Here is a 13,099-nt window from a genome sequence, read left to right on the forward strand (position 1 = left end):
ATCATAGCTTACAAGCAGAATGTTTATGAGAAGACTCTTACTGATTTACATAACTTGCAAATTGATGGAAAATTCATTACATTCCCCTGTGTAAGTTATTCCATGATTAATTATCCTAATTTAACTACCTTAGCTTTCAGGTCCAGGGTGACACAAAAGACTAAGATAAAATTAAAGGCTTCATACAACTATTTTCCCCAAGTTAGAGTAACCTACTGTATTAGGGGTTTAAACAATTTGTAAGAGCCAAGAATTTCTGTATTCTTCCAGTTTAGCAGCAATTTTCCCAGTGTTTCCAGTTTAGATATATAATACCAGGCCAAGTCACTGGTGCTGTGCAGCTAAACACACAGGGCAGTAGCTGCTGAGGAACAGCAAAGCTAGACAAGGTCAAGTGAGAGATTTCATGTTGTAGCATCTCTCAATGAACTAAACAAGAATTGGCAAGCCTCTATATTCATTTATTTTGCTGATGGGGATGTGTTCTCAGAGAGCCAAAAAATCAGTCCTGTGGCCCATTTTGTTATATCAATACTATAAGCCCTTTTTTGGGTAGAGCATGGTCAACACTTGGATCAGGAGGCTGGGGACATGGCATGGAGCTGGACAGCAGGCATGGGGAAATGCCAGGAGTCCCCAGCCCCAAGCTTGGCCCCACACTGATAAACACACAAAGAACAGGCTCCTGTGAGGTTCTGTGATGGTGTTCAAAATTCCACAGAGCAAGAAGGATATTGGGGTGCTGGAGCACATCTAGAGAAAGGCAACAAAATTGGTGAAGGGTGTGGAGCTCAAATCTTATGAGAAGCTGATGAGGGGGCTGGGGCCGTTTAGTCTGGAGAAAAGAATGCTCACAGGGGACCTTACTACTGTCTACAACTACTGAGAAGAGATTGTAGCCAGGTGGGGGTCAGTCTCTTCTACCAAGTGACAGGACAAGGGGAAATGGCCTCAAGCTGTGAAGGAAGGTTCAGACTGGATAATAGAAAAAAATTTCCTCACCAAAAGATCTGTCAAGCATTGGAAAGCATGCCCAAGGAAGTGTTGGAGTCACCATACCTCTGTGTAGTGCTCAGGGACATGGTTTAGCAGCGGACTCTGCTGACTGTATTAGGTTAATGGCTGGAATCAATGACCTTACAGGTCTTTCCAAAACTAAATGACTCTATGATTCTAAGGTGAACATCTTAACACCCTGATGGGAAAGAAAAATGCTCCCATCCATATTTGAGAGCAACAGTGCTTCCCCAGTGAGGAAGCTTTCTATCCATGAAGGATAATTTTTGAGAAATAAAGCTTTAAGTTATTAATAAGAATGAAATCGCTTGACCTAGATTTTCTCCAGCTTAAAAAAAAAAAAAAAGGCATACACACAACACAGCCTTCCTCTAAAAACACAAACACATTACACTCATCATAAAACAGAGCACATCAAAACAGATATTTTACAATGAAAACAAAAAGAGGCTTTTTGTGCTCCTCCCTCACCCAGCTTTGTCCAAGAACATGAATACAGATGATGTTTGATTAAAACACAAACCTGAACCCCAAGTTTCATGTATTTACTTTTCAAAAGCATTTTACAATTTGATTGTCTTCTTGCCTGCTGTGATAATTGATGAAAACTACACAGGGATTAAAATGAGCACAGGTGCATGTCTACATAGTTCAAAGAGATTTGATCTCGAATGAAAATAATAATAATAATATTAAAAAGCTTGAGTATTTTTAGGAGTGGATTTAGCATAGCCTAACCAAATAAGCCTAGATTAAAAGTAGGATTTTACAGTCCAGATTTCATGTTACTGAAATTTAAAATGTGTATTTCATAACATATCAGAAACTTTTGCGAGCAGTACTTGATTTACTTGCATTTACAGCCCTCCATATCACACAAGTCAGAGCAGATCCAGAGAAAAAATAAAGCCACTACATACAGTAAGGAGCACCAAAATACAATACAAGGGCATGTGTCACAAAAGACATTTGGCACTAAATCAACCTTATTTTTAAATTTGTGAGAGGTGAAAGGAAAGTCTATGAGCTGAGAATATCTTTCTGCCAATATACAAATCAGCACAAAACCCGTGCTTATTTTCTTTGCCAAATTTATCCTGCTACAGCTGAATCACAACTTCCTTGCACCCATGAGGTCAGGAAGCATTTGAAAAGAAATGCACGATACAGCTAATCTTTGTGTCAGCTCATCATACCTAATGCAAAAAACACTATTTTCCCCGTTTTTCCTGTCCCAGCTTCCTCCAGCAAAGCTAACTAGTATGTTGCTAATCCCAAATTTGTTGCACTACTTTGTTAAACAGATTTAAAAGACAAATGCACACAAATCACAGAGGATAAAGAATTTATTCTGTGCTCAAGGCTTACTGTTGAGCTTCTATTAAGAATTGAAAAAAAAGCCACAAACCAACAGCACTCAATTGTATAAAAAAAAAAATTTATTTGTCTCAAAGGAAGACTCTACACTTACATAGACTTTTTTACACAACAGCTGCTTTCTTGCCTAAACTACCTAAAACACTGTTCCTACAGTAACATGTATTCAATCTTCTTTATGAAGCAGAATCCAATATATTTTTAGGCCTCTGAATAATAACAGCAGGAGATTACAAATATATGGATCAGAGATGGAAGAATTCCCTATCCTCCCTTCCCTCCCCATGTAGGGGGGGCAAGCTTCTGACTCACTCCCAAGGGACACAAGAGCTAATCAGCACTTCCTCCCAACAGGCTTAATTTTCACTTAAGCACCTCTTTGACTAGTGAGAATGAGGGAACACTGGCAATCACTTCACAGAAACACATCAGTGAAATTGTCAACATCTGAAATTTTCCCCAGCAGCCCCCCTGTAACTTGATTTACCCCCATACATTTTCTTGTACACCTTAGCTACGGATTTATACTTTCGTAGCACCCAAATATAAATTAACTCAAACTCCATGTCAAGCATCTTATTAGTGGTTTTGAAACTCCTGAAATTTTGACTTTAGATTTTCATACAACTCTCAGAGGACTCACCAGGGCACCAAGCCCAGTTTTGTAATAGACTGGTAAAGAAACAGAAATTAAGACATGAAAACCTGAAAAAAAAAAAAAAATTAAGCCACCGCAAACATATGTTTCTAGTATGTTTTCTTTAATTAAAAACCCATCCTGTGCCATTACTACACAATTCAAAAATATTTATTTTAAATCTGTTAGAACATCAAGAAACTAATCTTCCTGTTGCTTAAGCCATCTTGTATGCTTGCTATTGATTTAATTTATAAAGACAGATGACTTAAATGGCTCCCTAAATGAAAACTTTCAAGGATAAACAAAAAACTGCATAAAGAGAAAACAGCATTTTATCAGTTTCTTGTCAATTAAACACTGCTGAACAAATTTAGTTGCAAGACCATATCCCAGCCAATATTAAATTGTAGATGCAGATCAGTTCCTGCATACCACATTTAAAACTGCAAAGATCATGAAAGTACAAAAAGCAAGACCACTAAAAAAGTGAAAAATTATTTTTCACATTTCACAAAATCCTGCAGGTCAGTTCAAGCTCTGAAGACAAATATTGGTTGTTTTCTTTTTTTAATTACATCATAAAATTCTGTACATTAGAAACTATATGTATTTATTACAGTTTGAATGTAACAAAGAGGGGGCTAAGACATGCATTGAAAAACACTTAAGACTTCACATCCAAAATAATTTAGGCACTTTAAAATAACCTAAATATAAAATTGCTGTCATTTAGTTTTAATTAACACATAACCAATTTGTTTTCTGCATGAATTTGCATACCTCATAGCTAATTACTAGCTTGTGAAGAGTCTGGGGGGAAAAAAACGGCATCAATCTTTACACAGTTCATCAACAATAAAAACCAAAATACCACAGTGAGTGTCTTTTTTTTTGTTGTTGTGACAGCAGGTGAAAATAAAAACATGCTTTTTAACAGACAGGAAACTAAACAGGAGTAAGACTGTGAAGTGAATCAGTGCAGGAAACCCAGGATTAAGTCTGAAACTTCATTCTAATCCTTCTGTTCACAGAAGTAGCATGTGGTCTGGGCATGCACCTGCAATACACAGGCAGGATTTAAAAGTACTTACAAAAAGATCAAGTTTTGTCTGAGCAAAGTTTCTCTTTGGCTTAGAAAGTGGAGTATCTGCCTTCTCCAAAAAGGAAACAATAACCACAGTTATACACATCACAGTTATACACAGTAATAACACATCAGTTTGTGAGTGATTTTGCCAAAATGATAACCTGGTTGTGACACATGCACAACCCATCATTCCTGGGGACTGACTTGACAGTAGGAAGAACCTCAAGGAAAGACGAACAAAAACAGAAACCCTCTTGCTGTGAACATATTAAACAGTTCAAGCTGACAGCCATACCACACTACTACTCTGAACTTTGCATCACCTTTCTGTAAATTCCTGTATTAACTGATGTAGTCTACCCACTTGGTAAAGGTCTCCACAAACTGAGGAGCAGAGGGAGAATCCTTCAAACATAATGGAATTCCCCTAACAATTAAATAATATTATCATTTATTTGGTCCTGCAAAATGACTAATAAAAGAACAAGGCTAATCTTTAAATAGCATCTCCTTTTGCCTCAAATAACCTTTTCTGATACTTTTGTACTTTAGCATTAGGTGCTGCAGGAGGTGATTCTGGCTGGGCTTGGGACCTCCGGCTGTCTCTATCTGGGAGCTCTTCTGGCACACCTGGGAGCAAAAGGAACATTCTCAAGTCCACAGATCCATTTTGTATCATGGAAAGATGTACTAAAAAGTGTATGGGGAGGTGTTTCTAAGTCCTGTGATTGTAAGTTTAGCAGAGTACAATAAAAAGAGAACCAGAGACCAATATACTTTCCAGTAGGGCAGCTTTGAGAAGTATCTGCTTGCCTCTGAGACCGAGGCTACTGCTGTCAGTCCTAAGTCGTTTTGTTACTAAAGTTTAAATACTAATGCAGCAAGAGACATTTTGCTTACATTTGGTGCTGCTTCTCTTGAAGTGGAGTAGAACTGAATTTGGTGAACTATACCCATAAACTGGGTTCAACTCCTACCCCATTATTAGCCAAATACTGACAATAGTAAAACCACAATTCAACCCTGTGAAGTGGAAATGCTTACAGGCTACTTTTTGGCCCTTTCCCTCAAGCACACGTGACAAGCTGATTGCCATCAGGAATGGTTTCATACCACTTCATGTTCTACCACTAGGTTCTTCTATTGCCTGAAGAGTCAGCTGCAGTCCAGCAACAGCTAACACAGAACAAGGGTCAGCTTACTTATTCCCATACACCATACGGATGCTTGTTCATTTGAAATTAAGATACAGGATCACATCACTAAGTAAACAAAGAATTTTATGGCATTCATTATTATTTTAAAACCATCAGACATCATCTGCCATACCTGACTACGAAGAAACTGTCAGAGGCAAGCAAAAAAAGCTCCTAAAATGTGGGACTCACTAAGCTGATACCAAAAGATACCTGGAAAAATAAAATAGCATTTCAGCTTCCAAACTGAAGATATTTACATAATTAAGATATGCAAATAAGGATAAACAAAAAGAAAGGGAAAAATCTTAAAAAGCTCTGACTGTATCTGCAACCATTTTCCTACTTACAAAGCCACAGCCCTGACTGACAATCAAGTACTAATACTAATCGTTATTTAAAAGTTCATGGTAATTATATAACTTATCCTTTTAAACAGTTTACTGTATTAAAAACTAAACAGCTTTATCCTGCATAAAATCAAGCCAAGATACAACAGAGCCCCTTCACTGCAATTCTCCATTTTCCCTTTGAAAAGCAAACTCATTATGTTCTATAAAGAGAATAAATTCTCTAAAAGAAGACTAAATTCTTTCTTTCTTTCTCAAAGGCAGGCTCTGAAGAGATTGCATAAAAAGAGATTTTATTCTTGGCTCAAATATGAACATTTGGGAATCACTACTTTTGAGCAAGGACTCACCCACTTAAAGGCAGAAGAATTTATTTTGGAAAGTGGTGTGAAATTTCAGGAAAAAAAAAAAAACCCCACATGTATTTTGCACTTCCCAGCTTTTGGTACTTTTCCAGTTAAGACAAAAATCTCAAAATAACCTCTTCCCCATATAACTGTTTTCTCATAGATGCTGCCAAGCTATCTTATACCACCAGCAAGAACCTCTACAAGAAAGTAACTATTTCCAGACAATCCAACTCAGAGGAATGACAGGAAGATAAAAGCAAGAGCATTTCAGATATTTTAGGAAAGAACCTGGGAGAGGGACCAGAGGAATACATTTCACTAGGTGCCCACTTCAGTCTGCCTTGTCAATGGTCTGTTCAGCACCCTTCAGAAGATGTGGGGGAGCAATGCTGTAGCCCAGAATTCATGGACAGCCTCTAAAAGCACAGGGCAGGGCAAGAGTTTGAGCCCAACCCTCCTGCTAAGGACTACGTTCCTACCATAGCTAACAGTTCTCAGAGGAGCAATGCTTTTCCTTTGGATGCAGACCATGTATTGGAAATGTTTCCCCAGATTCAGTCCAAACCAGCTGTAAAAAAGGGAAAGCTCATCTAAAAGATTAGATCAGGTCCCTACAGAAATATTTAGGACTTTTAAACAAAGAATATTATTTGTGTGTGGACACATGTGGACACCATCATGTTACAGAAAGAATATCAAGGGATAGAGAGGAGGATTCAGTCTTCTGTCTTCAAGATGACTCAAGATTACCTGCAGATAAGCCACATAATATTTCTTGATTGTTGAGGAATGTAGTAGATCCCACAGTTAATGGCACAAATCAGAAACCAGATCAACTCCTTTTCCCCATCTCATGCATGCACACTTTCCTGGAAATGCTCTTTTGTGTATTCTCACACTGTTTAACATGAAGGATTTGTCCTTTCTCTCTATTTAAGATGCAAAATCTCAGCTATGACCTGCAAGCACTCTGCAGGGCTCAATTCCTGCTACAGCATCCAATGAATCATCTGTGGTTCTCCTCTGTCAAGTGCCCATCACAGAACCAGAGGAGAGCGACACCAAAGGATTCAGGAGGGATGGCCAGGTACATCCTATGGTCCAACCCAGAGGCCAGCCATGCCCTGATCCAGGGGAGAGGCAGGCCAGGCCATGTCCCCTGGGGGCCTGCAGGAAGCCTGACCTTGGGGCACAGCAGGGAGGCTCTGTGCTTTCCAGGGGCTGCCTCTTCCCAAGATCATCAGGAAGCACAGCTGCAAGGTGCACCCTGCTGCCAGGACAAGCCCAGTACATGCATCCTGCCATCAAGAAGGAACAGAGGACTGAGGACTGACTCTGTCCAAGCAGGCCCTTGGCCTCTGCCTGGCTGCAGATGTCTCCATGAGCTGCCTTTACAGCAAGAATGGGAAAAAACAGCATCAGATGGTGGATATTCTGATAGCTGCCCTCCAATCACAAGCATCAGTCTCCAGCTAAAATTACTGTACCAGGCACCAGACCCATCTATTCTTTTCCTTTTTTATTTAAATACCCACACCCTGGAATGTACATAGAAGTAAATTAAGGCAACTGTATTATATAGGTCAAGTCCTGGCCTGTTCATCTACATTCATTAGCATACAGGTAAAAGTATTAAAGACATCAAAAATGAAGCATTAATGGTTACCTCAAATACACATCCTAGGCACTGTTAGAAGGAAAAAAAAAACTAAAAAAATTTAAGACAACAGAAAAGTAACAACAGAGACAGTAAGGCGGTACTTCGTTTGAATCTTTTTCTCAAGAAAATTTTCCCTTGTGAACACTTAGATGTATTTATGAGTAGACAACATAATAAACCAGACATTTTAATTTTATTTCACTTTACATTTTGCATGAAGACAGGCTGAAGACCAAATATATATATCAAGATAAGTCTGATCTGTCTTGAAACATGCTTTTAAATCATCTGAAAACTTTGTACATGGCTTCCATGAAGTATACATCTCTCTTCATGAAGAATGCAACCCTTTTCTTCCCAAGTCAGAAAAGAATTGGTTAAAACAAAAACCATCATGTAACTGAAAACATATAAGCAGGTATGTTCTGTAATTTCTCACCAGGAAAAAGAAGTTTTCCTATACTTTAAGCTGCCAAAGTCTGCAAACTTTTAATCAGAGATATCATAATATGAAAATAAAGAGAAACTGGAGAACAAGTCAATGGCACACTCCTTTCATTGTCAGAAGCCTTCAGAGGTACAAAGCAGAGAAGCCACAATTAACTCAGCCATACTTTAGCACTGTAATTCCTTCCTCCTTATCCGAGCTCTGCCTCTTCCTTACCCTTGGAGAACACTAACTACAGGTGCCAGTGAAGCTTATAGGGCAGTGACCACAGAGTTTCTGACATTCTCATTTACACTTTTATTAATTGCCATGTCAATAAGTTACTTGATGATGGAAAAAAATTGTAAGAGCTGTTCAACTTGGTAAACAAGATATACCTCACCTCAGTTCTGTTTATCTTGTTGTCAGAAACAGCAATCTTGGCAATTATGAAAAAGTGAGTTCTGACATTGACTTGAGAAAAGTCTCAGCCTAGGAAAACCTCTGCATTTCTGTGGAACGCTGCAGAACAACTTCAAAGAAAGAAAGAAAAAAAGAACTTGTGCCCATGCCATGTGACTGTTCTACAGAAGAACAAAAGGACATTATCTCCACTTCCAACATATCAGTTATTGTAATAACACCAAAAGTGAATATTTGGAGTTTGGTACTCTATACATTGCCTATTAAGAGGAAGTTATTAATGAAATTATGGGAAATCCACAGTTGCAACTCCAGAACTGTAATGCAAAAAGGAACTATTTTATTGCTTCTTTCAGTTCAGTACATTATGGTATGAAATTACACTTCATTGAAGCCAGACTTCATGGGGATTGTCAGCACTCTTCTATCTGGTTCAACGTCAAGAACAGCTGACATGATTTTCAAATATAACATGGCTTTCACAATTTGCCCTAAATTGAATGAGGTATTCCATGAAAGCAAATCACACTGATTAAGGAACAGGTTTTTTTTGCTTCTCATTAGAAGTTCAGCTTTAAATTAGCAGAAGTTCAAGACATGGGAAAGACGTAGGAGAAAGACTGGAACCTCACAGCAGGGAACTTTGCATTAGACAGTATCTGTATCACAACTACCATAATACAAGCTGCCTCCTGGCCTTCATGGCCAACTCATACAGCAGCTCCTTCAGGCTTGAACCTGCAGCAACAGGTGACAGCCTCTGGCCTGCAGAGCTGCAATACTAACCATGTCCACTGCAAGGGCTTTCTGAATACCAGTCTTTGTTCTTCCAGTCTGCACCTTGTTGTCCCAGCTCAGCTGCAACTCCTACAGGGAACAGCATTTTCAGGGAAAGTGTTCTGGGCACAGCAAACTAGAACAAAGAGAGAGTGAGCACGGATCTGTTGGGCAGGCAGCTCCTCTACTCAGCATCTATGCTGATCCCCTTTGAGCAAAATACCCAATACTATTCTGCTGCTCATCAATAAAGCAAGCCTTATTGCCACTAGTGGCATTTGATTGGCCTTGATGACAACGACAGCACAGGAGGCAAATATTCCTCTCTGCTCTCTGGCTCAGAACAGCCCACACAATCTAGTAAAACATATGTAGGAGGTGCAGTGTGTTGATCTGATTTCATACTGGGGCAAGGCAACTCGTGAAAAAATCTTTTCAGTAACAGTCATCCAGAAGTAATATGGAAATCAAATTAGTTGATTGCAACAATCTAAACAGCATCATTTGATATGTTCATAGAGGTTCTTGGATAATGAAAGTTTAGAAGGAGAAATCCTACATTTTATTAAATTTAGCATAGCTGGGGGACAGGGCCTCTCCCTGCAGCTTTTGCCTACTGCATTTTAGGCCAAGTAATAAAAACATTAATGCAGTTTAGCCAGCAAAGCACAAGTTAATTCAGCTCCTATCTTTCCAAAGCCTATCATTTCTCTGGTCTAGTCTTCATGGAGAGCACTTAAAAACATTTCAGACACAAGATGAACAGCCATATAATCATCTCTGCACATGCCTGTTTATGAGAGGTATGGATGCTACTCCAGAAAGCATTGCAGAGCACACAGTTCTCTTCCCAGGCACTGGAAACACAATCAGGTGTACCTGCAAGGTTAGGATATAAAAAAGTAAGCCCTGGAAATGACTTGCAGGTTTCAGCAGGACACTATGGGTAAGCCAGTCATGAGGACACAGCTGTTTCATGGCTGCACAGTACCCAAACCACCATGATTGCACAGGCTGCACACACACGGAAGCCCAGCATGAGCTATGAAATTGACACAGCATGGGCCTTGGGGACTGAAGCAATGCAGGGCACCAACAGAGGGAATGTCAAGCAAAATTCAAGGGCTGCTTAAGATGTGAGATGCCACTGGAACCCAGAAAGGCCTCCATACTCCTAATTCTCAATATAATGCTTGAAAAGGGGGCCTCTAGGACAGTCCTGTATCAATTCTTTTAGCCCAGCATCTGCTTTCTCACTCTTCAGAAGACAAGCCCTTACCTCCCGGTGTTAATTTTTTAATTCACATTCAGCATTTACTCAAAAATCTAATTCGATCCCTCCAGCCTGCAAAGTAATAGAGGTGATCAAGAACAGTAGGCCACTGACTCAATTTTGCATTTTTATTACATCTGGGAGAAAGTCTGCTGCACTAATCTCGTTCTAGCTCACCTACACTTCTGTTCTTTAGTATATATTCTGGATAAAGTCCATGTAGACAAACTAGGAGGGTGATATTTCACATAAATCTTTGTCTTCCTGGTCCAATCTCTCATTTAAATCATGCTTGCTGCCAGTTTCCATGCTCCTAGGTCAGAAGATGGTGTTTCACAGAACTGCCTAGTATGCCAGGATGGATGACTTCACAGCTGGGGCCACAGGCATCAGAACAGGGCAAAGGTGGAGAACCAAGAGACTTTTAGGAATAAATAGTAACAAAAAATAAAATAAAACCAGAAAGGCCAAAGAGCAGTTGATGGTCCCACCTCTAAGAATTCCAAAATACCCATTTAAAATTTCACTCCCAATAGCAACAATGCGAAGAAGCTTCCAGAAAGGCGTGCAGCAAATTATTGCCCTGAATATGACCAAATCTACATTTGCTGAGTGAAAACCATTTGTCTATTTGTGTGCATTTCTGCAATTGCACTTTTCATTCATTAAGATGAAAAATTGCTTTTCTTTAATGCAATCTGCTACTATTCTGATAGCAAAACAAAGTAATGTCTGGTAACAGGCTTGCTGTTTTTGGCTTTAGAAGGGTGGGGGGTTTTCTTCCTCTCTTCCTGTGAGAGGAAAGCTTTTCCCAAAGGATTCAAGCAATTTCATAAAACAAATGTAAAAACAAAGACACTTTTGTTTAAGGACTGAAGGGTTTGTTTTGGTTTAAGGGAGATTGAGAGGGAAGGAAGAGAGAAATGATACTGATCGTCTTTCAATTAAACAGGGGTAAAAAAAAAGAGTTTATCAGTCCTAAAAGAAATTTGTGCAATAGCACAAACTTGCTATAATAACCAGACCATCAGAAAACAAATCAAGATTTATTTTCTAAATAAACAGATCTGTTTATTTTAGTCACAAGTGAACACCTCAAATGACTACAGCAAAGATCAGAGGAAAACGACATTTCTCTCCAAATTAAAGAGGACATTGTCTAAGGCACTCCTGTGTGCTGTGTTTCATTACAATCAGTGTCTCTTTTTCCTCAGACCATCAAACAGAAAGAAAGGGGTGCAAGGGGGAAAGACCTGAAATCTGTGGTCTTAAATACACAAAGATTTGAGGGATTCACTTCAGCCACAAATTCTGAAGCCCAACCTAATAAGCATGATTTCATTTGCAGGAAATACGACCCAATATTACAACAGGAGTAAACCCTGAAACTGCACAGAAAACAGTGCAAGATGGAGACAGCACAGCAACAATAAATAAAGACAAAATTAACTAGAACACCTGAAATCCTTCAGTAAAGTATCTACGGAGGCCTTGAAGGAAATCTGAATAGGCAGACCTTCACAACTGTAATACTCCCCAAGCATTTGCACAAAAGAATTGCAGAAATCACATTATGGAACTGCAATTCTAGTTTCTGATTAGCAGATACTAATTAATAAAATTAATCAATTTATCAGTAAGTCCCTGTATATTGTATCAAGTTGTACTCCATAGAGAGACTATCACAAGTGAACTGCAGTGATAAAATAACATCTATCCAAATGGAGCAAAAACAAACCATGAAGCCCCATTCACACTGCCTACCATTTAAATTCATTCAGGATTGACACTCACTGCAATTATCATTCAACACTCAAACTAATACACTGGGACAACCCAGCAGTAATAAAATTCAGTAATATTGCTGCTCAGAAAGGCAAAACAATGCAGATAAGAATCTTGCAATTAAACACAACATGCACAAGGAATGTATCACCTTACCTACTTGTACTTACATGAGCAATTTACAAATGTTAGCAATAAATATGAATTTTTCAAAAATGAAATCTTGGAAGTAGCATGAGAAGTGAAAAAGATTAAGTAAAATTTAAAAAATGGCCTAAACTCACTGGCATTAGACAGGAAGACAAATAACAGATTGACAAACATATCACAGCAACATTAAATTTTATATATACGAAATAAAGTACAAATTAAAGGCATATTATTATCATCACCACTGACTCAAAATTGTTCTATCCAAGCATTACTTAAATGATTCTCCACCATACTAATTTAAACTGCATATATCTATTATATGCACATGCATCCATGAGAAACAGTTTCCTTTTGGTTGCCTGACCTCCCAAGTAGTAGCATCCGCAGATTAACTTGTCAAATACAGAGACAACATACAAAGGTCATTACAAATCCAAAGGTCTGGGTCCACTCATGAATTTGGGTAGTTACTTAAAACAGACTTGTCTAACACTGTGTAGAGGCACTGGATGAAGAAGATGACTCAGACTATATTCAACACTATTATTATTATCTTCCCTGTCCAATAAAGTCTTAAAACATTT

The 13,099-nt window shown here is 38.7% G+C and overlaps 1 protein-coding gene across 47 annotated transcripts in view; it reads right to left on the bottom strand.

The window, feature by feature from the left end:
- The window catches only part of FAM110B (family with sequence similarity 110 member B), a 115,201-nt gene that overhangs the window by 94,534 nt on the left and 7,568 nt on the right, over window positions 1-13,099 (bottom strand). For 3 of the 47 annotated variants that reach the window (XM_086887501.1, XM_086887464.1, XM_086887678.1), the window contains one exon: window positions 4,639-4,751. The exons of 35 other annotated variants lie outside the window; for them this stretch is intronic. Coding sequence is in view for 1 of the 12 variants with exons in the window: in XM_086887727.1 (XP_086743853.1) it covers window positions 4,649-4,751 (103 nt within the window). In the remaining 11 variants the exon portion in view is untranslated. Of the gene's footprint in view, window positions 1-3,037; window positions 3,100-4,638; window positions 4,752-5,450; window positions 5,531-9,313; window positions 9,441-10,094; window positions 10,184-13,099 lie in introns of those variants that run through there. 9 more of the 47 variants (XM_086887496.1, XM_086887689.1, XM_086887634.1 and 6 more) reach the window with 6 other exon arrangements.

Source organism: Cyanistes caeruleus, chromosome 1 (assembly GCF_971803275.1).
Source record: "Cyanistes caeruleus chromosome 1, bCyaCae1.hap1.1, whole genome shotgun sequence".
NCBI lineage: Eukaryota > Metazoa > Chordata > Aves > Passeriformes > Paridae > Cyanistes > Cyanistes caeruleus.